The sequence below is a fragment of the Cygnus olor genome, chromosome 2, assembly GCF_009769625.2.
Source record: "Cygnus olor isolate bCygOlo1 chromosome 2, bCygOlo1.pri.v2, whole genome shotgun sequence".
NCBI lineage: Eukaryota > Metazoa > Chordata > Aves > Anseriformes > Anatidae > Cygnus > Cygnus olor.
Genome location: NC_049170.1, coordinates 115,105,225 through 115,129,522, shown reverse-complemented (window position 1 = coordinate 115,129,522; position 24,298 = coordinate 115,105,225). Strand labels below are relative to the sequence as shown.

General features: G+C 44.2%; 1 protein-coding gene across 5 annotated transcripts in view; it reads left to right on the top strand.

Moving 5' to 3' along the window:
- The window catches only part of GAREM1 (GRB2 associated regulator of MAPK1 subtype 1), a 103,215-nt gene extending 79,560 nt beyond the window's left edge, over positions 1-23,655 (top strand). For 4 of the 5 annotated variants that reach the window (XM_040550301.1, XM_040550300.1, XM_040550298.1 and 1 more), the window contains 3 exons: positions 7,354-8,532; positions 13,992-14,158; positions 17,352-23,655. In XM_040550301.1, coding sequence (XP_040406235.1) covers positions 7,354-8,532; positions 13,992-14,158; positions 17,352-18,267 — 2,262 coding nt within the window. In that variant the 3' untranslated portion in view covers positions 18,268-23,655. Of the gene's footprint in view, positions 1-4,121; positions 4,253-7,353; positions 8,533-13,991; positions 14,159-17,351 lie in introns of those variants that run through there. The other variant, XM_040550302.1, reaches the window with a different exon arrangement.
- Positions 23,656-24,298: the final 643 nt, after the last annotated feature.

Here is a 24,298-nt window from a genome sequence, read left to right as displayed (position 1 = left end):
TGTTTTGCTTCTGTTGTTACACCACCTGAGGCTGGTTGAACAGTGTCTTAGAGCTGGGGTGCACTGGTGCATATCCACATTGTGTACTCCGTGAGGGAAAATGGCTGATGCTGCTGGTGCCAAACCAGTACAGAGTTCCCTGTTCCTGTGTAGTGGTGTGGGGTTTTTATAACAATCTTTTTTATAACAATCTTTTTCTTGCACTGCTAGAGCTGGGGGACATCAGCTAGTCTGCAGTTTTTATAGGTGTGAAACAAGATTGCTGAAGACTGCTGTAACTGTAAAAGCTCATTAGTTAATTCATTTAGTGACACAGACTCGTGCCTTTCAAGACAGGAGGTTGTTTTCATTTATGCTGTCAATTAACCTGGAGCCATGTAACGGAGCCTTTCACAAATGAAGACTCTAGGAGAAAGTTAAAATTATTTTTGTATTTTAGGATATAATTAGCCAAATCAAGGCAACAAGAAAATTTCATTTCTACCCAGGAAATCAGTGTTATCTTGGAGCTACTAGCTTTATCCAGTGTTGTGCCAATATTTCTCAGTTGATCTATGACCAAATCAAGAGTGTGGCACAATAAAATATGCAGCTAAGATTTTATAAGAAGGCTTTTAAAACTTTAAAACATGGTGTCTTGAGTTTAGCACAAGTGTTCTTAAATCTCTGTCATTTAGCAAGCTCAGAATTAAGCATAGCCTCCTGTTAGATATCAAATCCATTTTAAAAGATACTATAGTCATACTCTTTCATGTAAATAACAGTAATAATAATCCAGGTTTAACCTAGTTCAACAGTTATCTTGGCAGTATTTCTCCTGGCAATTTTTCCTGTTTCACAGAAGTCTGTTCCAAGGTTGTCATCTTCCAAAAAAATGAATGGACTTAACTGGACTTGTTAAGTGTTTAATAACTCCTTATATGCAACAGAATGACATACACTAAAATTTTAGTATAAGGGAGATGGTGTCAAACTGATTTGAGCCAAGGGAAGAATACTAAGTGCAGTTGATTTCTGTCCAATGCAGTGTACAGTTTAAATTCAGAGAAGTGTGTCAGAAGGTAGCTAATCTGATGCAAAAAGCAAAAATGTCTACAATGTCTAATGAAGCATTTAAGGTGAGGAGGAATCCTGAAGTCTGGGAATTCTTTCTTGTTCTAAAACACTCAGGACTTCCACAGATAGTTTTTGAAGGAAGAGCCTGTAGAGTTACAGGATGCCACCGGACAGTCACTGTGTAATTTTGTCTGTGCTTGTTGAGGTCTGCCTGAGCATGGCAATGTGCCACTGCTGTGGTTGACTCTGTGCGAACCTTGCTCCTCCTTGTAAATCCTTTGCTGCTTAGGCAGGATTTTGCAGCAAGCTCTGTAGTTTAGAGACCTACCTTCTCATTATGCTGTGCCATGGCATCTTCTCTACGGGGGTGGTTTTATTTTAATTTGTATATTCATTGTTAAAGGGAAGAACGAACCACCTTACCCCGGGGGAGGCAGAGGAGATGAATCTCCTATCCCTCCTTGCTGTTTCCCAGCTGGGCAGGCTTTCTGGGAAGTGTGCTGGGGCAGGACGTTTAGGACCTGTGCTATTTGTGAAGGAGTGCTGTAATGGATGATCAAGGAGAGCTGGGAGTAGAAGGTGGACTCCCAAGTACTTTTCACAGAATAACAAACTAGAATTTTAAATTAAACCAACTTTTTATAATGGCTAGAACTACTTCTGTTAGTTCCTTTGGACGTGCATACGTATCGGTACTGTGCTTGTATACGCAAATGGTTGCCTCAGGTGCCTGGTAGCCAGCGGCATCTACGAGCACAGTAATTCAGAGTGATCTGGGGATAAGCTAATGGCGCTCAGTCAATAGGTATTTAATCTATTCCTAAATGAAAATTAGAGGCATTCTGTCAATCCTTCACTGAACAGATAGCTGATGGCCTTTTTTGTGTTAATAGTCAATGCATAATTGCAGAGAATTTTGTTTACATGACAGCATTACACTACAAAGATGAGGTTTTTCTAGCTCTTTATGCTTGGAAGAAAAATATTACTAAGAAAGTTGAGCTATCCCAGGGCTCTAGCTTTTGCTGAACCAACAACAGTAGGTTTCTGTAGCTGGATGCTGAGGTCCCATATAGATAGCAGTCTATGCAGATACCCAGGAAGCTATTTGCATTAAGACTGGTGGAGAACAAAACCTGCAAATCATGCTGAGGTAATTCACAAAAAGTTCTCCTAAAAAGGAACGATAGGTCTGACAGAACATCGGACAAGCCATGAATTCCTGCACTCTAAAAAACAGCCCACTCGGTGTTCCAGGATCCTTTAAATTTCTGGGATATCATTTTTGTCCTGAAGATATCACTCCATCTCCTTAGAGAGGCTGTGAAACTGTTTGCAGATAATTTCCAGGATGAAAAAGGTACGTGAGTTTCAGTTAACTAGCCTCATGATTCTTTTCTTTCCTATCAAAGACGTGTTTTGGTTGGTGTGAACTTTGATAGCTGATTTGTTTGATGTAATCCTCTTTTCACAATGGTTTAACTGCGCTGGTCCGTACAGTATATAGTTGATCTCCTGATTTGGTTGCAGTCCTGTTGGCCCTAATAAACTTTCCCTGAGCTTCCAAAGAGCACATGCTTAGAAGGCTGTAACCCACGCTGGCGTTTTGAAATGCTGCAACAGTGACTCGATGAAATCAGCCTGTGTGCAGGTTTGCAGGCAGTTCATAGTACTGCATCTTGGGAATGAGTGCTTCGGTCCCCTCACCACCCTGCGGCTTCATGTCAGCATCACAAGCCTGCCAACCTCTCTCCTCCAGGGTCTGGTGAATAGTTTGGGCTGAGAGAGAAGCAGAGCTGCTGCTTCCATTGCCTTGTGGTAACTTGTGCTGGCCTTCCTGACATCCCACATCAAGAGGGGTGTCATGTCACAGCTCTGCAGTATTACCTGTCACATTTCAGGTCATTATTTTGGAACATCGATTTATTTGAGACATCCTTAAAACAACACCAAAGCCAGCTTTTAACGTAGTAACCAGGGCAAAGTCCCTGCCAGCTGAGAGGGAAGCACACGTACACTACCACAATAGTTGTGCTTGCTGGTTCTGTCTTGTGAGACAAACATTTATAAAAGAAAGGAAAATGGGATGCTGTCACAGAGAATTTAATCAACCTCCTTGAAAAGGTTTGCTTATTTCTTCTGTTTATAGGTCTTCTGGACACTGTCTATTTTATATTAAATAAAAATAAAAATCTGTATCCACTTCTTATGCCCTGTAAAAAAAAAATATGCTCTGATTGGTCCCTTGGCTTTAATAGTAAAAACTGTATGCAGTAACTGTGCAACAGAGGCCTCATAGTTTAAAAAAAGAAAAAAAAAAAAGCTCTAGGAAAAAGTCCTAACCGTGAATTTTTACTGGCAATGTGATGCTTGTGTTGCTCTAATAAGATCTAGCAGGTATAACAAGCTATATAAAACTACAAATCATTTTTATAAGGAGTTCTTACATGCCCAAATGATTAAAGACTTCTGCTTCAAACTATAACAAATTAGAACAATTGGAGCTCAAGACAGGATATTGACTCAGGTGTTATCAAAATCTATTTCTGAGTTAACCTTTCCTTAAGCAAAAGAAACAGTATGCTTGAGCTTTCCCAAAAGAACATGTTGCCTAAACGATCGTTCATCATTTTGCTGATGCCTGTCTTCTGCAGTAGATATAATTGGCTTCTGAATGGTTATTGAATTGCAAGTTTAGAGCATTATAGTGACTGAACCCGCTGCTGCTTTGTAATGTGTTTGACAAGACGTCTGTCTGTAAGCCAGCAGCCTTTCTGGTCATCCTCCTGGCATCAGAACTGAACCATTAGTATGGATCAGCATCTGGAAGGTGGAGGGTATACGTGGTATGGAGTAGGCTGCTTCTGGTTGTGTGGGTCCCCTCTTCGATTCGGAGTTGTTCGATCAGAGCATCTAGTGGTTTCTAAATGGCTTTGCAGGGCAATGTGGCAGACACTGCCTCAGAGCTAGGAGCACTGATTGCTCTCACCTATTACATGAAAATGAAGATCAGCTGGGAAGGGCAAAAGAGGGGTGAGGGAGGAGTAAAACTAAAAGACTCACTGGTTTAATGTGTAAAGCAGCACTTGCAGAGAGAACAACCAGAAAGAGAAATGTGTTTGGGGAAGGGTTTATTCCAGGATGCTCCCAAGGCTAAGAATTGGAGAAGACTTTGTGTGTAACACAGCATCCAGAGGTATGGTAGTTACAGCTTCAGGCTGTCCAGGCTCTCTGAGCGGTGACATGAAGGTGTGTAGGGGTGCCTGAAGGTACAGGTCCCGTTGGGTTGGTGCTGGAAGCTTAGACGGCAGAGGGAGCCGAGCCCAGTGTGGTGTTGTCCATTGTGCCTTCTGTAGTAGTTTTTAACATCAGGGTGGTCAAACACAGGAAGAGGTTGCCCAGAGAAGATGTGGATTCTCCATCTTTGGAGAAACTGAACATTTAACTGGACGTGGCCCTGATCAGCCCGCTGTAACTACACCTGCTTTGAGGAGCAGGTTGGACTAGATGACCTCTGGAGGTCCTGTCTGGCCTAGAGGGTTCTACAAGTCTTACCCGATAACCTGTGCTGAAGTCCATGGCCCTATTTTTGATGGTCTTGAAAGTTTTGTGGCCACCGATAAAGTAAAATGTTAGAGTGAGCAAGACAGAGCAAGTTTGATTTTCATAGGTCTCTGCTGCAGGGATGAAGTAGAGGTCATTTAGCTGTGTAATTTGGGGATTAAAAACTGAGAGATATCTGTGCGTGTGTTTCTAGATGATTTTAGAGGGTTTGCTATGTATGGTATGAAGGAGGGATGTGTTTGTTGCTAACGTACTGCAACAAATATTTACCTACCGTGTATGGTTTATAGATGCTAACTAGCATGTGGTAAATATAAAAATAAAAAATGAAGTAACCTCACACAAGAAGAGAGGAGTTAGCTTGCTGGACTTTCAGGACTTACATTTTAAAATTTCCTTGGCCTGCTGAGGTGTACCTGCAGCCTTAATTTCAGCAGAGTGAGGTTTTGGGAATCGATACGAAATCAGAGTTATGCACTCGTAGACTTTTGGTTTCACTTTTTCAGTTCTTTGTTACAGTTTTGGGCAGCAGCTGGCGCCTAACAGATTTTTGTTTGTTAAGAAGAGTGCACAGCAGTATTTTTCTCAGAGTGCCAAACTAGAACAGTGGCACGATTCTTCTTCTGCTCCAGCACGGCAACATTCAACCACATTTGTTTATTATTACCCTGTGATTGCATTGCAAAAAAGGAAATAATATCTTCCAGATTTGGGGATTTAGAGTAATTTTGTCTTTAAACATGTCCAACACAAAAATCCTCGTGCTATCAGCTGGTAGAAGTGGATGCCTCTAAGAAGCCAGCGCTTGAGGAGCCCTTCGAGGTGAAGCTCTGCCAGTCGATCCGCTCAGTGTCTGCACAGCGCCGTCCTTGTGCAGGGGCTGTTTGTTTGGGACTTGCTAGGGAACCGCCGGTCGGCAGAGCAGCAGAGCAGCAAAACCGTAGGTGGTGACACCTCCCTCGCTCCTGCCGTGCAGGGGGTGAGAAGAAGCCGGGACGCTGCCGGCTCACGTTAAAATTACGGACGGCGCTGCCCGGAGAAGCCACCCATGGGGATCTGTAGTTACTAGAAAACACTATTCTGACAGAACATGCCCTTTCAAGAGGAGAAGGGGGGACTGAACAGGATGTGCACAGAGCCCTGTGTGTCCTCAGCCCCCCGAGGTCAGGGCCGCCTCGCCGGCAGCAGCGCTCGGTCGCGGTTTTGAGGAGAAAACAGCAATAAGCGTCATCCCGCTGTTATTGGCGAAAACAGCCGAGCGCTTTCCTTTCATGTCGCCGCGTTTCAATATATTGTCTGGCCGGTGGTGTAAGCTGTGAATGGGTATTATGTACGATAAAATCCTAGTGGTTTCCTGGATTAGACCAATTAGTGTTTGTTTAGATAATTCAGGGCTTGAATGGCTTCCTGTCAGGAAGCGCTGAAGCTGAACTGCTCGGGAGGCACACCTCTTTTGAGCCGCCTGGTCATTTGCTCTGCGAGGCTTCCAGAAGGTAATCATGACTTTACAAATATGGGTGAGCTGCAGATCGTGTCTTACAAGGGGAAGATTATTTACAGCACTTCTCAATTATTAAGTAATTGGAATTACAGCCCCGATTTCATGCAGTGGCTGTGCTGTGATGACATCCAATTCTGAAGGCTGGAATTTGAACTTCACGCAGCTACATCAAGTCTCTAGTGGCTGTGTAGATGAGGAAGGAATATGTTATCTTATTTACCTATGTTACCTTATTTTTCTACCTTGTTTTTTTGCATTTGCATTTTTTTTAATATGGTCAGTATTCCTGAATTAAACAGTCTGTAACAGGCCAGTAGTACTTATCTGATGCACCTTCCTTTATGATCAGGCATCTGCTGCTGCTGAGGAAGAGCTGGGCGAGTTCTGTTAGGTCCCTGAAAAAGGCCTTTCACATTAAGCCACTCAAATAGGAAGCAGAGCAATCTTGTGCATAAAGAGTTATTCCAGTGTTAAGGAAATAACTTCAGGAGCAAATGAGCCTTGGACATCTGTTTTGCTTTTTTTTTATTTTTTTTTCTTTCCAGTACAATTTCCATAGTAGAAATGCACACACATGGCTGTGCATATGTTGTTTAATCTCTTAAATTGTAATTATGATCAAAAAATGAGGAAGGAAGTGTATGACTGGAAGAGCAAGGCAGAGGGGGAGTTAGCCTGTGGGATAGAACCAATATCTTTCACTTCTCCTTCAGGGACTAGATGTCATCTGTCATTCGCCCTAGCCTGGAAGAGATTATATCAAAGGGATATGCTTCATCCGTAATGATGAGATCACCTTCTCTGCTCCTCAGGGAGCTGAAGATGGTGGAAGAAAAATGTTTGTTTCCCTCAAGAGCCTGGCAAATAAGTTACAGCAAAAACAAGGGGGGTGGAAAAAGATAGGCAAGTGAATCCAGACAGGGTCTCTCAAAGCCGTGTGACACAAATGAATTTGAATTGCTGGGATTCGTCTTTTCTTTAGAAGTTGGTTGTGTTTGGTCTCATGCCTTCTTTGACAGTTCCAGGTGGCTGCTTCTCCTCAACTAAGATGGAAGAACGTGTAAAACAATAAAAAAGTTACTTGGCCAAGCTTTGGGTTAAACACCTCACACTTGACTACTCAGCTGTTCAAATGAAATTAGTTTCTCCTAAGTCCAGTCTTAATAGGTTTGATATGATTTGGAATATTGTCTTCAGTGAGGGAAAAACAATTTTTTATTGCTATTTTGCAGGTGGCTTCGGGTGAATGCAATGAAGACACTGAAGTTTACAACATTACCCTTAGTACTGGGGATGAGCTGACTTTAATGGGGCAAGCAGAAATCCTTTATGCAAAATCTTCTAAGGAGAAGTCCCGACTCAACACCATCTTCAAAAAAATTGGGAAACTTAATTCAATTAGCAAGCTCGGCAGAGGCAAAATGCCCTGCCTCATCTGCATGAACCACAGGACCAATGAAAGCATCAGTCTCCCGTTCCAGTGTAAGGGCAAGTTCAGCACCCGCAGCCCGCTGGAGGTGCAGATGCAAGAAGGTGAGCACACAATTCGCAATATAGTGGAAAAAACCAGGCTGCCTGTTAACGTGACTGTGCCGAGTCCTACACCGAGAAACCCTTACGACCTGCATTTTATCCGTGAAGGGCACAGGTACAAGTTTGTCAACATTCAGACCAAGACTGTGGTGGTTTGTTGCGTGCTTCGTGGCAACAAAATTATTCCCATGCATTTTCCCTTGCACTTGACGCTTCCAAAATTTACCCTACCTGACAGTCTTGTGAAGGGAGAGCTGTGGCACGAATCCCTCATCCAGCACTGGTTTAATATATGCCAGGAACAGTTTGACATAGACGAGTATTCCCGTGCCGTGCGCGATGTGAAAGCTGACTGGAACGAAGACTGCAAGAGCCCGAAGAAAAGCCGGTGCAGCGGGCACGCTCACGTGCCCAACTCCCTCAGCTACGCGCGGGATGAGCTCACGCAGTCCTTCCACCGGCTGTCGGTGTGCGTCTACGGAAACAACCTGCACGGCAACAGCGAGGTAAACCTGCACGGCTGCAGGGATCTGTGTAACGAATGGGCCCTCTTTTCTCACGATGCTCTTCAGTACCAGGATTCTGGGGACAGTAGCAGCGACTATCTTTTTCCTGAGGTTAGCGAGGAATCGATGTTTCTGCCTACGAAACCAGAACTTCCTTACGAAGAGCTGTGGTTGGACCAAGGCTCTGGAAAGCCTGGAGAGCAGCCTCTCATTCGCTCGCTAAGTGAGAAGAGCAAATGTGACAATTACAGAGGGTCTTTCCGATCAAAGTGTGGTACTGCATCTCTTCCTGTGCCTGGGACCGTCGGAGCAACAACAAAGTCTTCGGATGTTTCCCTACCTCCACCTCCAGTGCCTCCCAAATCTGAAGCAGTAAGTCAGGGTGGTTTATGTCGGTTTGTTTCTTTTCCAGCAGATAAATGTTTGCTTGGGAATTCTTTAGGGAAGACTTCAATGGGGTGGGGGGCACATGCAGGGCAAGGAAATGGTAAGAGGTGTGCAATCTCCAACCAACTGTAAGTCCTAAAAAACATCAGATTATATTTAATATAAGTGATCTTGTAGCTTAATCCTGATACTTCCAGGTGATATTTACTGCTTTTTTGCTCCTACAAACGGGATCTAAGATTTCTTAGGTCACTTCCTTCCCTTGTTTTCAACATCATCTCTCCACATGTGTTCTGTGTTTTCTCATATTTTCCATGGCTGAAGTGTGGGACATGAACATGTGTGTGGGACATGAACCCACTTGGAACTGCCACAGGTTACCTTAGTGTGTCCATCTTTGATTAACAGGCTGTAGTGACAGCTCGAATTTTTACAGATTTGCAATGTTTGTTAATGAGAGATTGTCTTCCCTGCTAAAGTCGAGGGAATATTAAGTGTCATTATCCTCAACCACACTTTACCAAACAGAGCTAACGTAATCACTCTGTAGTTTATTGAAGGAAAATATGTTTAAATAGGAACTCTGCGGAGTTCAGAAATTAGCCTTATAGAAGACTCAATTTTAAACAGAACGCATTTCCTGACCAAGGGTTCCTAATGAAAACGTGGGAGAAATCACTTTTCCAAACCTGAAACGTTTTGGAGTGGCAAAAATAAAAAAAAAAAATGTTGTACCTACAGGAGCTTTTGTGGGCTTGGTGGAAAATCCACCCGTTGCATGGTCCCTTGATATAGTCCTACACATTATTTTAAAAGAAAAAAAAAAAAAAGGGAAGAAAACTTCACCCGGAAAAGAGTGTCTAGGGATCTTTAGCAAGATTAAATGATACACACCTAGATCAAGTGAATCTTGACAGATACTATTATTTGACAAATCAGTAAATCGATTTTGCAGTTTTTTTGATGGAGTTTAAATAAAGAAAAAATCCCACTTGCAAATTTCACAGTATTTCCAAACCTATGGCTGCACAATAAGCTGGGCCTCACCACACTGCAGCACACCGTGGTGACCCCATCCCTCTGCCGTTGCAATCTCACAGTCTCGGCAGTGCTGGCAGCAGCCTTTTCATCGTGAGGCAGGTCACAGCCCGGCTGAAAACCTGATCTGGTTGAAAATTGTGTTTTATTTCTTTGTGCTGGGTTAGCTTTCAGTGAACGAACATGCTGCTCCCACCACCAGGCTATGCAGCCGCTGGGGAGGCGCGTTGAGGAGAGGGGAGGCACAACTGCTAGCACAGGTGGGGAAAGCACAGCTGCAGCCCTTCAGAACTTCCCCAAAAAGCAACCGCAGCAGCTTCAGCAAAGACAGGGAAGTCGAGACACTACGTCTCCTTAGCACAAAGAGCATTTAGGTGTTATATCTGAGTGCTGGAGCCCAAGGGCGCTTCCTTGCCTTCGAGGTCAGGTATGAGCCGAGGCTTTGTCCGGACGGTTTTGGAGAAGCGCCCACTCGCACCGTTTCGGGACGAGGTTCCCCGGCAGCCTGCGCTGACGTGAACCACCACGGGGCTGATCCCAGCCTCCTCCTCTTCCTCCTTTCCCAGCCTCACGGTCCTGGCTTCTGTTTTGCGCTGGCTCTGGCACTCCTGCGCCTGGGCAGGGAGCCAGGTCTGGATCTGGAAAACAATTAGTTCCCCGCTGGTTTCTGCGAGCTGTCCCACTTCAGCGCGGGGCCGCAGGAGCGACGGGGCCAGGGCCGAGGAGCAGAGAGGAGGGCATGGAGGAAGGCCGGCGGCTCACAGCACAGCGAGCTCTTCTGGGGACACGGGGTGGCATTTGGGGTACACGCCTGTCTCATGCGTTTTTGTCATATCTGTCTTACCAAAGCTGAGGTGATGGGCGTGAGCGCTGTCAGCAATTTCTGCACAGCTCCCTAGCCATGCGGGAGAACTGATTTCTGCTAACGCTATTAAATGGCATTTAGAGGTGGGCAGGGGCGTAACCTCATAAAATAAAATAAGAATCGCGCCTCTGTAGATGGGATGATAATTTAGAATCAGTTCTGTGGCTTCCTGGGACAGCGTTGGAGTGAGTATCAGTGACAGACCGAGTTCATCAGGGGGCTGGGGCCAACAAGATGCTTGCACGCTTTCCTTGCAGGGTATTTATAGATTAAGTAGATCTCGGTAGCTGCTGGTGAACATGAGGTTTAGTCATCACTCCCTCCAGAATGATATTCCATAGCGTTTCTCTATAAAGGTTGGCAGGCAATTGTATTTTTGCAATGCACTAAATTTAAAATATGTGAGCAGGAGCTGTTTGTAGGAGAAAAGGAGGTTCAGGTGTTTCAGGAGCCCTTCGGTCTTTCTCCTCACCTGCAGGGTGAGGCGGTCTGATATAATGTGTATTTCCGAAATACCTTTCAGAAAATCAAAGCGGCATGAAGGGGGAAGAGAGAACGAAAATGCCCTCTGAATTCAGGCCTGTAAATCATCAATTGCTGCAGTCCCGGAGCACTAATCTGCATAAAACCAGAGGCTGTTTTCCTGATGGATTTACGGCGTGTCCGGGCTGGAGCGTGCCGGAGGTTCACGCTCCTGCAGGCGAGGCACGCTGCGCTGCGTCGCGGCGGTGCCAGCAGCGGGGGGGGGGGTCACCCGGGCTGCTCCCTTGGGGCTTGTGGCACCCAGGAGGATGAGACGAGCTGCAGTGCTGCCTAAAATCCTTGCGGCACCTTGCACCGTCGGGATGGGTCACCATCACCGGGACCTCCGCCGAAAGCAGCGTTGGAGGCTGGGAGCGAAAGTCCCGGGGCTCTCGTTGCACATGCACTTTATCTGTATCTGGCAGCTGCGTGGCATCGAGTGCTGCTGGGTGAAAGAGTTTTTCTGTGTAGTAACAGCAGTCACCCAGGCAGTCGTCGTGTCACCCCGACGCTCTTCCCCTCCTCTCCCTCCTCGGTGTCCTTACTTCTCGTTTGGACCCTGCAAGCGCGGATCTCCTGCGAAGCTTCCCCTTGCTCTTGTCGGTTTAATCTGCAAAATCTCCTTTTCATTCCTCTGCTGCCTTTCCCGAGAGCTGTGCCTGGCAGCCGTAATCGCAGTCTTGTGACAGGGACCAACTGGGACTGCAAACTGGTATTATTTACGGCCCAGTTCTGATCTGCAATCTAGGTCAGCAGAGGAGCTTGGCATAGTTCGCTCTGCCTCTGAATGCCAGTAGTCTTCCCAGGAGAGAATTTCTTTAACCTCTTGACCATCCGCTGTGCTCTGAGAGCTCCCCTGAATGGTCTCTGTAACCCCATGGGCACATATTCGATAGCATGCAGTATTAATTTTGCCTAGTCTGACTTAGGGAAAAAAAAAAAATGTCCTTAGGCATCCTTGGGGCACAGCACTAAAATGGTTGAAGAGTTTTATGCCTGAATTCAATAACAAACATGAATAAAATTGATTCTTTTTCTTTTTTCTTGAAAGAGCAAATAAGAACCCTTAGAGCAAGATTTATTTCAGTATTTTTTGTTGTCAGGCAATTCCTCTAATTTTGTCTTGCTCTGAATTAGGGAAAAATGTACTACAGTGTCCCAGTCCCCGATTTTCCATTTTACTTAAGTACTAAACGGGTTGTTGCATTCTGAAAGCACTGAAGTGGATTGCAAAAGGTTCCGCATTTATTTTGTTTTTAAATAAATTAAATCACTTTAATTGCTAATTATGTGTTGCAGAACTGCTAAGATAACTTTTAGTTCTGCAGCGTTGTTAAATTTAAAAATAAACTTTAACTGTCCAACACAAAGAGAATTTCCCCATTCTGGGGCATCTGAGATGATGTCAACCAAGGAGACCGTGGAGATCTGCTGCTGCCTGGGGGAGGCGGTGGGTCCTCAAAATGCTGGCCTGGCAGCCTAATTCTCAGTACCCTCACGCACCTCTAGCCCTGCTAAGTAAAGTCGCTGATGCGTCCTGATGAGATTAAGGCCTTCATCGTTTCTATTGTGGGGATAGATCCTGGCATTTTGCTCCTCCCTATGCAGGACCAAACTAAATTTTATATAAACGCTGCTCTGGTCATGTGTTTTGAGCTGAAAAGTTAGCTGGCTACAATAAGTAGACCTGTTGGCTCTGTTCCTAGTGTTTAATATTAGTCATTTCTGAAGAAATGTAGACTGAAGACCTGCTGTATTTTCATAATGCAACTCATGAGTAGTTTTTGCTTTATACAGCTTTTCAGCAAAAGTCCTTGTAGTCCCTAATCCGTTTTGTTTGCTTTACCAAAGCTGTCCACTGCTACCCTGATCCTAGAAGCAAGGTTCGTGTGATCTGGAAATGTGGCTGGCAACAAGAGGTCCTTCTGCTTGAAATCCTTTCAGCTGCCTTATTTGAGCAGCCTTTTCCACTCCACACCTTTTACCTTGTACAGTTTGTAGTTAACCTTACCCTGGACCTCTTTGGCAGCGGCAGAAGGACTGAAGCTCCAGATTTGAATCCCAGCATCCAAATAACTGGAACATTGCAGTCTCCCAGTTTGAACTCATCATTTATACACACAGAGGAGGGCGAAGGAAAAGGGACTTTTTTGTTGTTTTTGTTGCGTGGTGTGGTTTTTATATATCTATATATATATGTATATATAATTTACATAGTGAAAAGCAGCTCCACACACCTGCTACATCAGGTCTGGCATTAGAAGTATGCAATGAAAGTATGCCAGGGACAGGGAGCACAACTGGTGGTGCTGTGGCCTCTGCTGGGCAGCGCATGGGAAGGGAGGAGCAGCCCAACCACAGCAGCACTCTCACAAGGAGCAAAGGGCAAGTAGCAGCAGCAAGAAGTGAGAATGGCCACCAAGAACAAGTCTGTCTTAGTGCTCTCCTGCAGATAAATGTGTCCTGGGCGCATCTGTTAAATACATGATGCGTGTGCTAGTCCTTGGGGAGGGATGCAGGGAGTTGTCCCAGAGCTGGATGGCTGGGTATCGCTGGTGAAATAAGTCAGGAAACATCAGAGTCTGCTGAGATCTTTTCATTACGTAAGCTTGGTTTATTACATCTAAATAAACAACACTAACAGAATTTAAGCTTAATGAATTGCTTCTTACAGAATGTAAAATATCTGGAACAGTCTGTCTGGTTTGGTATGTTACTGGAAGGTTTTTTTATATAGTTTCATTGCTGCTGCTTTTTAAATGAGTGGATATCAAGCTACTTCAAAGTACCCCAAAAGGATTGTTAATAGCTCTACTGGTAATAAGGCATTCTTTTGGTCTTCCTTATGACAGCCACATACTGTTGCAAATGTATATACTTAGCATCATTTTTCTTTTCCCCTCCCTTCTTAATTATTTCCTTTCTTGGAATAAGCCTGAACCAGATGTGTTTCATCTGGTTGAGAGTGCTGTTGCCCAGATTTTCTAGCTGCTTACTTACGTGTTCTTCTTTTGTACAGGTGAAGGAGGAATGCAGGCTCCTGAATGCTCCCCCTGTCCCACCACGGAGTTCAAAGCCATCCTCCACCAGCCCTTCCATCCCTCCTCGCACAGTCAAACCTGCACGACAACAGACCCGCTCTCCCAGCCCTACTCTGTCCTACTATTCTTCAGGACTGCACAACATGTATGTGTGTGAGCCATGAGAGCCCCATGCTAGCACTTGGCATTGTGAGAAAGTTACATGTAGCAGTATTGAAACTGGTGTAATCTTCTTGAAGGCACTTGTTTCTAAAGGCACTGAGTCAGAGTTGCTGACTTTTCTTGAAATGGGTTAACCTATCGCATTACTTCTAAAGAATGGAGAGGAAGCAGAGCTCCAGCAGAAACTATGTTTTATTACGTACGACGTAGCAATTTATATTAAATGCCTGCACATGCTGCTATAGGTAATCTCACCATACGACGGTAGAGACTATTTGAGTAGAAAATACTTTACAGTTATGTATATTTCTTGAGTGGCATGAATCTTGCAACCAGATTAACTCAAAGGTAGTTTTCAGGAGGAAATTCAGTCCTATATGCATCCAGTGCAACCAGCTCTTGCGAACTGGGGACACACAGGGGCGTGGTAATCAGGAAATGTTTTGTGCCAACTCTATGTGAACCTACAGGTGGGTGTGATGGAGAACAGAGAGGTCAGCAGACACCACTGACTGCAAAGTGAGGTAATGCAAAACGCAGCCAGGCAGCCTGTAGATCAAACCCACTTCAGCACAAACTTAAACCACAGACTGGAAAATCCACTCAGGCTAGTCAAAAATTGAGGGTGGATTTTGGATTACATGGCATATCTTTTTTAGCAGTGCAGTGTTCTTCCTTTGCCTTGAGAAAGCGTGTGTGCCTTTTGAAGCCTTACCTCCTTTTTGACTTGAATGTGTTGCTGCCATTAGTTTTGGTACTTCTTCAGTTTTGTTTCTAAGAGAGTACGAAGATAATGCCTCTCTGGGTATTATGAATTGATCAGAAATGCCACTGCAATCGTTTTAGTCTAGATGCAATTGGTATAACAACTTATACTGGAATTGCCTTTCTAAGCCATACTGCATATTTGCAGCTTAGTGTTGTGTATCTGGCAACGATCACTCTAGATCAAGGCTAATCATTTATTTTTATGAAAGCCTGTTGGGTAGTTCTGTCAAGGTCTCCTCCACAGGAGGTTGAGCACAAGACCTCCCAGAATTTGGGGCCCACCAAATGCTGTTTTCTCTCCTCATAGCTAACAATACGTCTGCCTCCCAAGAAACCAGGAAAACAGTGAGAAGTGTAGTTTCACAGGAACGCAGGTGATATTATTTGCCTGGGATTTCACAAAATTTGTATTAAGTTCATCTGCAGCTTGGGTCCAGTCCAGATATCTCCACTTCGGTGGCATTGACCTAGTGCTGCAGAGGAAGCTGCTAGAAAATAGGCACCGTGTGGAGAAACCAGATTGCTGGTGAAGTTGCTTTTCAAGTCTTGCCATTTTGATCAATGATCTTATTCTCTAGATCATGAAGGGTTGCAACCAATATTTTCAACAAACAAAAGCAATATGATTTCTCCTTATTGACCTGTTAAAAGGCCTGTAAATTTGATGTTTCTCTTGCATCCTTTGGCACTGAGTCCCAGTGGGTTGATTCTGGTAGAGGATGAGTAAGGAAGCACTTTGAAAATGTTACTTCATCAGTTTTCCATAATTCCATTAATCTTTTAAATCATTAAATGTTCCAATTTCTAAGATCGGATTAGAGAACAGAAGCAGGATCAATCATTTTAATTCCTCTGCATGGTTAGTTGTTTATAACACCTCATTGACTGTCTACTCTGAATTGAACAGCCCAATACCTACATCTGTGAAGAAATGCCTTTGAATGTGTATGTTACACCAACTGGCCTTTAAATGCCAGATATGACCAGTGGATGGCGTATCCTTGTTAAGAGTTTTTAAAAAGGTCTATTCTTAATGTTCAACTGCTTTAACTGGCAGCCTTGTGCAGGAAAAAGGGAAAAGTTTGGAGAGCATGCAGTGGAGAACAGGTGGTTAGAGAGGGAAACTGCCTATGGTAGAGCTGAGTTTAATGACTAATTTTCCAGTGATGAAGATTAGATCTGCTTTTATGCGTCTGTCCTTTGCATTTGAGCTGGGCAAGTCCAGGTTGGCTTCCTCTTTCACCCTCTGAAAGCTGTGGCAATCTATTCAAAACCATGCTCCTTTTTGAAAGCTGCTGCCCTCTTCAAGCAGTTTTCATTGAGCTGTCACAGAATAGCTGCCTAGTTTATTTCTCAAGTAATTAGTTTCCAGGAGAGAGAGGTGAGTACTTAAAACAATTATTTCAACTGTTGTTTTCCCTCTGTTGTGTTAGGTAAGGATTTTATAAGTCTGTTAATTGGTTTTGTGGTGTTCTTGGCTTAATCGGCCAGAATTCCAAAGATCAACCAGATCCTTCAGACTCTCTTTTAGAAAGTGGCATAAAAGCAGCAAACATTCGCTTTTGGTTACGGATTGCATGCTTCTGTTAGCATCTAAGTCTTTGGGGAAAACTTGGATATAAACCATCAGTTTCCTTGGACAGGCTGAGCTTAATTTACCGCCTGGAAGTAGGTCAGGCTGACTTTCTTTAGGTGCCTTTGAAAAGCAAGTGTTTCTTTGTCGTGACTTTTTAAGGATGAGGACAAACGAGTTACTGTAGGTTAAGCTTAAAGACTGGTATTTCAACAAATGCAGCTAGGTCTACTTAGCCTTCCAGGTAAAAGTCTTCCTTTGGCAATAAACAATTATGTACTCTGCGTTACTGTACTGTAGCTGGTGCAGTTCCAAATGAAAATACTGGCCCCAAAACACTGGTCATCTCTTATGTCAATCAAGCTTGTGTCTAGCGCAATGGTAACCTGCCCCTATTGTGAACTTTTGCCTACTGCGACACATCTGCAGTGTATAAATACAAAATGCAGGATTAGAAAATCTTCCAGTATACATGAGGCTGTTCCTTTACCGTGGTGACATCCCTCAGGAGTTCAGCAGTGGAAAAACTGAATATTTGGGAGATGACATAAAACTGAATTGAGACATCTTTTTTTTTTCTGAGCTTGAAGAAGCAAGACGTGAGTCTTCCTCATGAGGCTTTTGGGTACATCAGCATCTTGTCAGGCTTGTAGGAAGAGTAAAAGAACTGTCAGCGTGGAATTCAAATTTCAAAATCTGAAACATTTTGCCAGAGGAAAAAAGACTCTTTCCTTGTGACAGCCACCCTCTGATTTTGTCAGATGATTTATAAATTTGTTCAAATGCCACTTTTTTTTTTTGTACTAACTACATCCTTTCTGCTTTGTTCCTTAAGCAATGTCACAGAGAGCGACAACGCGAACCCAGCCGAGAGCAGCACACCTGTTTCCTGCTACCCTTGTACCATGATGAAAACCGAATCCAAAGAGCCTGAGAACACGATGCCTTTTGGAAGCCCTTCAACTGAAGCTCTGCCTTCTAGGTTATCTTGGCCAAACCATTTTTCGGGAACTGCGGAGGGCCTGAATAGGAGCGATTTCCTGCTCGATCCCAGCAGGAGCTACAGTTACCCCAGACAGAAGACTCCAGGCACGCCAAAGAGAAACTGTCCAGCACCTTTGACTTTTGACTTCGATGGGTGTGAGCTCCCTGCGGGGTACTCCCAGCTGACCCCAGCAGAGCTCACTAACACCATCTCCAGCTGTCCAAAGTCAGCAAGTTACTCTCTAGACTGCACTGATGAGAAAACTCTGGGAGTCAGCAACACAAAGCAGAGTCACTCATGTCCTGCCTTACCTCCTCGGGCACCGAAGCCGAGCGAAGAGAAACCAGTTACAGACATGGGTCCCTTGCCACTAAAAATAGATGGTGCCGAGGAGGAATCGAAAACTGGTTCTCCGGACCTCTTGGAAGATCAGTATCTCGTTAAAAAGGGCATGCAGGATACATTCTCTGTGTCCTATCCCTTCTCGTCTCCCCTCCACCTCCAGTTAGCACCAAGGTCTTGCGGGGATGGTTCTCCCTGGCAGCCACCCACAGACCTTTCTGGACTCTCGATAGAGGAAGTGTCTAAATCGCTGAGGTTCATTGGTCTGTCAGAAGATGTCATATCATTTTTTGTTACAGAGAAGATTGATGGCAATTTACTGGTTCAGCTTACAGAAGAAATCCTGTCAGAAGACTTTAAACTAAGCAAATTGCAGGTGAAGAAAATACTGCAGTTCATTAACGGCTGGCGGCCCAAGATGTGATGCTGACTAGTTTTTAGTGGAACTGTACGAGATGTGCTAGATGCACTTCAGCTCATACATCACTTCCTGTTTTTTGCACTAAAAGCCCTTCCTGTAAATAGTAGTGGAAAAATTCTTACTATGCAGATAAAAGTTTTTGAGTGGTGAACGGATTTTTTTTTTTTGTATGTCAATAATAAAGGTAGAGAATCTGCAGAGGTGTGCCTTGTGCATCCCTGAACATTCAACAGCTGCTAAAAACTGGACACTAAGGGAACTTACTCTGTAGTCTGTTAAGACTTACTCGTATTTATTACTGAACAATATGATGCTGAAAGACACATACCAATCCAGTTTACAGCTTTGTGTTAACTGCAAAAAAATGTATTTTTTACGGGATTATTTCTGTTCAAATAATATTTGGCAACATGCTGTGACTTTTTTCCTTTTCTGTTAACAAAAAGCATGTTCAGATATACAAAAACATGGTTTTGACAGTACATCTGAAAATGTTAAGAATTGCTGTGAAGTGCCACTAATACACTACTCTTGCAGCATATTTTTATTAACAGTATCTTCCTGACTACCTGTAATGTGGGTATGTTTTATATGTTACTTTGAACAAAAAGAGTTAAATGTTTAAAAAGAAAAGTCTTGTTTAGCTCAGTGCCCAAAGGGGAGGGAGAAGGGGGATTTTCCTACTGAGCCACTCTGCCCTGGCCAATTAAAAGTTTATGACCTGTGGATTTCAAAAGTTGCTTTTGTAGTCAGATGGCTGCAGTCAGCAGCACGACTTCGGGTCGTGCAGCTTTCTCATGGGAAAGGCAGTCCCCTGCACAGACCCTTCCCAGCAGATCCTGCCCCTCGCAGCTGCCAGCACATCCATCAGAGGAGCCTGTTAGCGCGGCCCTTCCATTTGTCTTGCTCTGGCCAAAGGAAACCTGTTACGTTTCCTCTGCTGCTGTTACGACCATCTGAAAATGTGCTCCATGTGCCGTGCTATTCCTGGAGTCGGATCTGTGTGGGAAGGTGATAGTACTCCTGTAGGATGCCTTTGAAATAAAACGTTGGTGAGGTAGGAAGGAACAGAAGCAGTACATGCCACGCTGATAAGAGGGGGCCAAGTGAGAGCTTGGGCCATGCCTCGGGAAATGCTTGTGATGTTCACCTGTCTTACTTGCAGTGGACTGGGAGAACATGGGTGTCAAAGGACTGTAGCATCATTAAGACGTGCTAACTCAATTGCCCAGGTGCAAAAATTTGTCTGTTGGTGCCACACAGAAGCAGCAGTCAGAAGTGAGGGCAGACATGGAAAGGGGGTATGAGGCTGCCCCTGGAGACCTTCTGAATTTACGTGCAGAAGGCTAGAAATAGGATTGACTTTTGATAATCTGTTGCTGACATCCTGTGGTTGGCAAAGCTCTCAGAAACATGTCTAAATAACCTCAGAACCCCAGGATCCCCTGCGGATCCCCTGCCTTTGTAGTACTGAAGGCAAGGATTTGTGGAGGCCCTCAGGAAAGTCTGCAGAGTCCGTCTTCTGCAGCTGCATGTCCCGGGTCCTCAGGGGTCAGAGCCAGGGAAGCTGGAGCAGCTTCACCTTGCTCTGGCTCCTTCACCCGCTGCAGATCAGAGCCCTGACTGGGGTGACATCATCACCTGCCTTTCTTGTTTGGAAGGACAAAGAATCTCTCTTCCTTCCAGGGCACGTAGTGGGAGCGTCAAGAGAAAATAGAGTACAGGGACAAAAAAGTCTCATTTTGCCTGTTTTCTCAATTATATGGACTCATTAAAACAAATGTGGAGCAAGTGGAGCTTTCTGTTGCCTGGGCAAATTTCATGTCATGTCTCCATGCCAAAGCCAAGATGCATCATTTGTCTTGCAATAATGCAAACCGCCAGTTCCCAAGCAGAGAATAAAGCGCAACTGGATGTGGGTACTAGGAGGCAGTGAGCCAAAATCTATCCCAATAGAAAAACCCCAAGAGTTCATAATCTTAATCTTTTTGTTAATGTATTGACTTTTAGCAACGGATCGATAGCTTTTTCTGGATGCTTTTTAATTAGTGTCCTAAAATATTTTAACTGCAATTAAGACTAAGTCAAATTCAAGTACTGTTCTGTTGTGTGTGCTTGTTGGTAGGCACACGCAAGTTAAAGTCGATTGTTTTTTTAACCCTCACTATGTCAAATGAACATTCAAATCCAAAGGGGCCAGATTTTAAATACCAGGTACCTCTGTTTTCCTTGGCTTGTTAATTCTGGGTAAAAAAGTAAAAGCTCTCTCCGGGATTGTAGTCTTGATAATATTAAATACTTCAAATGGCCTCAGGAAATTGTCATCCCTGAGAAAACAATGATCCTTGGCTACAGATGGTTACCTATCATTATCTGTGCTTGCCTGCTTAGGATGTTTTTTTCTTGAGAAAAAAAAAAAAAAAGCCTGGTGGAATCCGCATTCATGAGTTTGCTGCATTGACATCCTGTATCCATAGACCAAAATAAAGCTGGCCTGTAGAAAGGCACAGAAGTGTACCACGATTTCAGAAGCAGATGCAAGGTACACAACTACAGCTGAAACCTCTAATTGCACACTTGCTATCGATGTCCTCCCAGCAGTCTTGTTCTGGCTTGGCACTGCATACTTACTTTTATGCATAGTGTGTTAGCATTTGACCTTTACTGTGGCCCTGAGCAGCCCATCACCTTAACTTTCCAAACCTTTTAAAGCGATTTAGGTGTTCCCAACCTAATTGTGTTGTGTGAATGATGGGACTGCAGCATCGAGCCACCTGCACAAATGCCCAGGCAGGACTGAAGCTTCTGTTCTGGTGCCTTTGGTACTGTAAAAGGTAGCCTGAATACAGCAGACCGATGTAACCACATCAGTCCCACAGCAAGTCCCTGGCATTAAGGAGAAGGTGACATTTGTGAAATGGGAGAGGAGTGAAGGAGTCCTTCAGGCCGTGGCAGAGAAGCACGCAGTCTCTTTATAGAGGTGGGGTGTAAAACCTGGAGACCTCAACCTATAAAAGGTACAAAATGCTGCACTACTTACGGTACTTCAAGATGGAAAGGCACTTCAGTGTTCCCACTGTGGTTAGAAAGATCTGCAGGCTCTGAGGAGTATCCCTGTGGTACGGACTTTCCACCAGCTGATGCGAGTAGAGGAGACAGCACTCCATCGGACTTGCCTTCACTGATTTTAGTGTTGGTCGCATTGTGTTGGTTGTAGCTGGTCTGCTTCCTAGTTCCCCACGTGCCTTTAAGGGCGCTCGTTGTGATTTTAGAGACATTTAACGATTTGTGCACTCATGCAAGTTACTGACGCGTTTTGAGCCTAAACAAGATGCAGGTTGTGGCCCCATTGGTGTTTAACCTGAATAACGCACTCAGCCAGGTCTGTGCTCTGAACACAAGTTCGTAACTGTATTAAAGACTCCAGTTTGTCACTGGCAAGTGGTACAAGCTCTGTCCCTAGCCATCCAAGTGGTCTGTGACTCACCTCAAAGACCAGCAGTGCTTCTGGCTTACATCTGTGCCAATAACCCGAGCGGTACCCTCGTGGCAGCCGCTCACTGTTGAGGTGCTGACGTGGGCTCCTGCACGGCTTTGGTGCGAGCCAACCAGCCCACACACGGGGTGATCCTGGGCAGCACAGCCCCGGGGCAGTCACTGGTCCCTGGGGGCAAGTCCTGTTGTGGAGAGTGGGGAGTTCAACCAGGTTGTTGGGAGCTGTGCTGGGTGTCCTCGGGGTCCAAAAGTGGGCTCTGGCCTGTTTTGTCTGCTAGTAGAGGTGTAGCCATTGTGTTCAGAGAAAGCTTGTCATGCCACAGTGGGCTGAAAAACCCTTATGTTTTAGAGACACCCTGCTAAAATAGGCCAGTCCTAACTTTGGATTGCTTTCCTCCTTTTAAATAAATGGAAGGCCTCTGGTGCTTATTTCGTTAGTGGTGTCTGAAGTTGTGTGTTACTGTCAGGGTACTTGTTTGTCTGGGGGTTTTGGTCGCAAAAATTCTGGCCTGTTGTTATGTAAGGAGATGTCTCTTTATCTCACACCAGGAAACACATCCTTTCTATGCAACATTCTTGTGGCACAAGTACTGATGTTGCCTTCGGCTGCAAAAGCTAGATTCTAGCAAAGGGGCTTTTCTGGAGTGGAAACAGAATGGGCAAGGGAAGGGACGGGGAGAAAATTTGAGGGGAAATGCTTGTTTCCTTTAAACACTCGTGCCTAGGATTAAGATTCTTCGTATTGCTGCCTGTCTGGCTAACCAAAGTTATATTGACATCAACTCAAAATGCCTATTTGCATTCTTGCTGTATTGTGCAAATTGCCTACGGCTAGAAATTTAGAGACAGAAAACATTTGGTCCATCAAAATTAGAAGGAAAATGTATTTTGAGGTGTTCTTGCAGCTAGAAGCAAGGGTTTGAAATAAATGTGTATCACACTTTTTTTTTTTGCAAAACAACAGTTTTATTTGCCATTTTAATTGACTTTATTCCACAACAGTTTCAAGAAAAACAGTGTAAATAGCAATACTGTTTCAAAACAGCATATTTCCATTCTGTCTGTAAATACTTGAAGTGTTTTCTCCTCTGTCTTCTTGAATCAACTCCTCGACTGCCTCCCCGCTACACAAAGCCTGCTGGCACCAGTTCCTTGCGTGCAGGGGGAGAGCAGAGGCTGTATGTGCTCGGTGGGTGCCTGTGGGCCAGGCTGCCTAAAATCCAAGCACCAGCCACCTGGGGAAGGACAAGGGCTTAGCCCTGCTCTCCTGGCTTGTCTCTTTGATGCTCTGCAAGCTGCAGCGTTCCCACGTGCGAACTGGAAGGTACCAATGAAATCTTAATCGAAGCAAGGGATTGTCCATTTTATTTGCAGTGTTAGGGATGTCAGGGCAGTAAGGAAATTCAGGCCCCTTGTCGAGACCTAGCAATAAATGACTCTTTCTTTGTTATGTCTTAAGCTTCTAATAATCTGGAAGTTGCTCAGACTTTACTGTTTCTGTGCATAATAACCAAATTTTCAGAGCAAAAATCTGCAGAGTGATTCTCTTGACTTGGACAATCTTCTGAATTATATTAAAATTATCTGTTAGTTCTTAGTTCTTTAGATTCACTTTGGGTAGGTCAAAAAAAGTAACATTTGGGAAAGAAAAAAAAAAAAAAGGAACAAAAAGAAAAGAGAGAGAAAGCCCCAAAACTTCAGCTTAGTACATTTCCGTTATAAAACAAAGCATGGTTTTTGTGGAATTCTGTGCTGTTTTGGGCTTTTGTGTAAAAGGCTGAAGGCAGATTATTATTTAAACCAGGTGCAAATAAATATCCCTGTAATGTATATGAACAAATTTAAACCGTGTATTGTAAGTATATAAACTGTATATTAAAGACGCTATTTTCATGATACTTTAAACGTGTATTGAGTTTGTTGTACTAAATCATTTGGGTTGCACATGCTACATAAAGTGGTTGTTTTTCATTCAGTAATTTGACTGACTTATCCTCCTGCTCATCTCAGTACAAGTCAGAAATAACCACTTCTCAAACACTGAGTTCACAAAGTAGGATGGGGGCAACTGAGAAGAGCAGTCAGGCTTCTGCGTTTAACCTCTCAAGATGCATCGCTGGTTTTCCCTGTCTTGTAATTTCGCTTGATCCCCTGTGCATCAAGAAGAGCTGTGCGTTTCCCAAAGAATTTGTTGCCACACAGCTTTCCTGTTTCCAGCAGACATTCACCTAAAACCGTATTTTCCTGAGCCCTCAGTCTATTATCTGTATTTTAGAAAATGTATTCATTTGTGGTTTGGATATGCTTTTAAGCACAAGACCATGCGCAAGTATTTCTGATTTGCAAGAAGTCTCTAAACCATGTATTGGCTGGGGAGAGAATTAGAGAAAAAGCAATGTTCTCCTCTAGGTTGCCTGTTTACGTTTCCTCCAATATCAGTAACAGGGGAAAACGTCAATTCCACAGCCATCCATGTGTCGTGCGGATAAGCTGCTTGTCGTGCCAAATTCCCCTTCGGCACAAACCTCACTGATGCTAA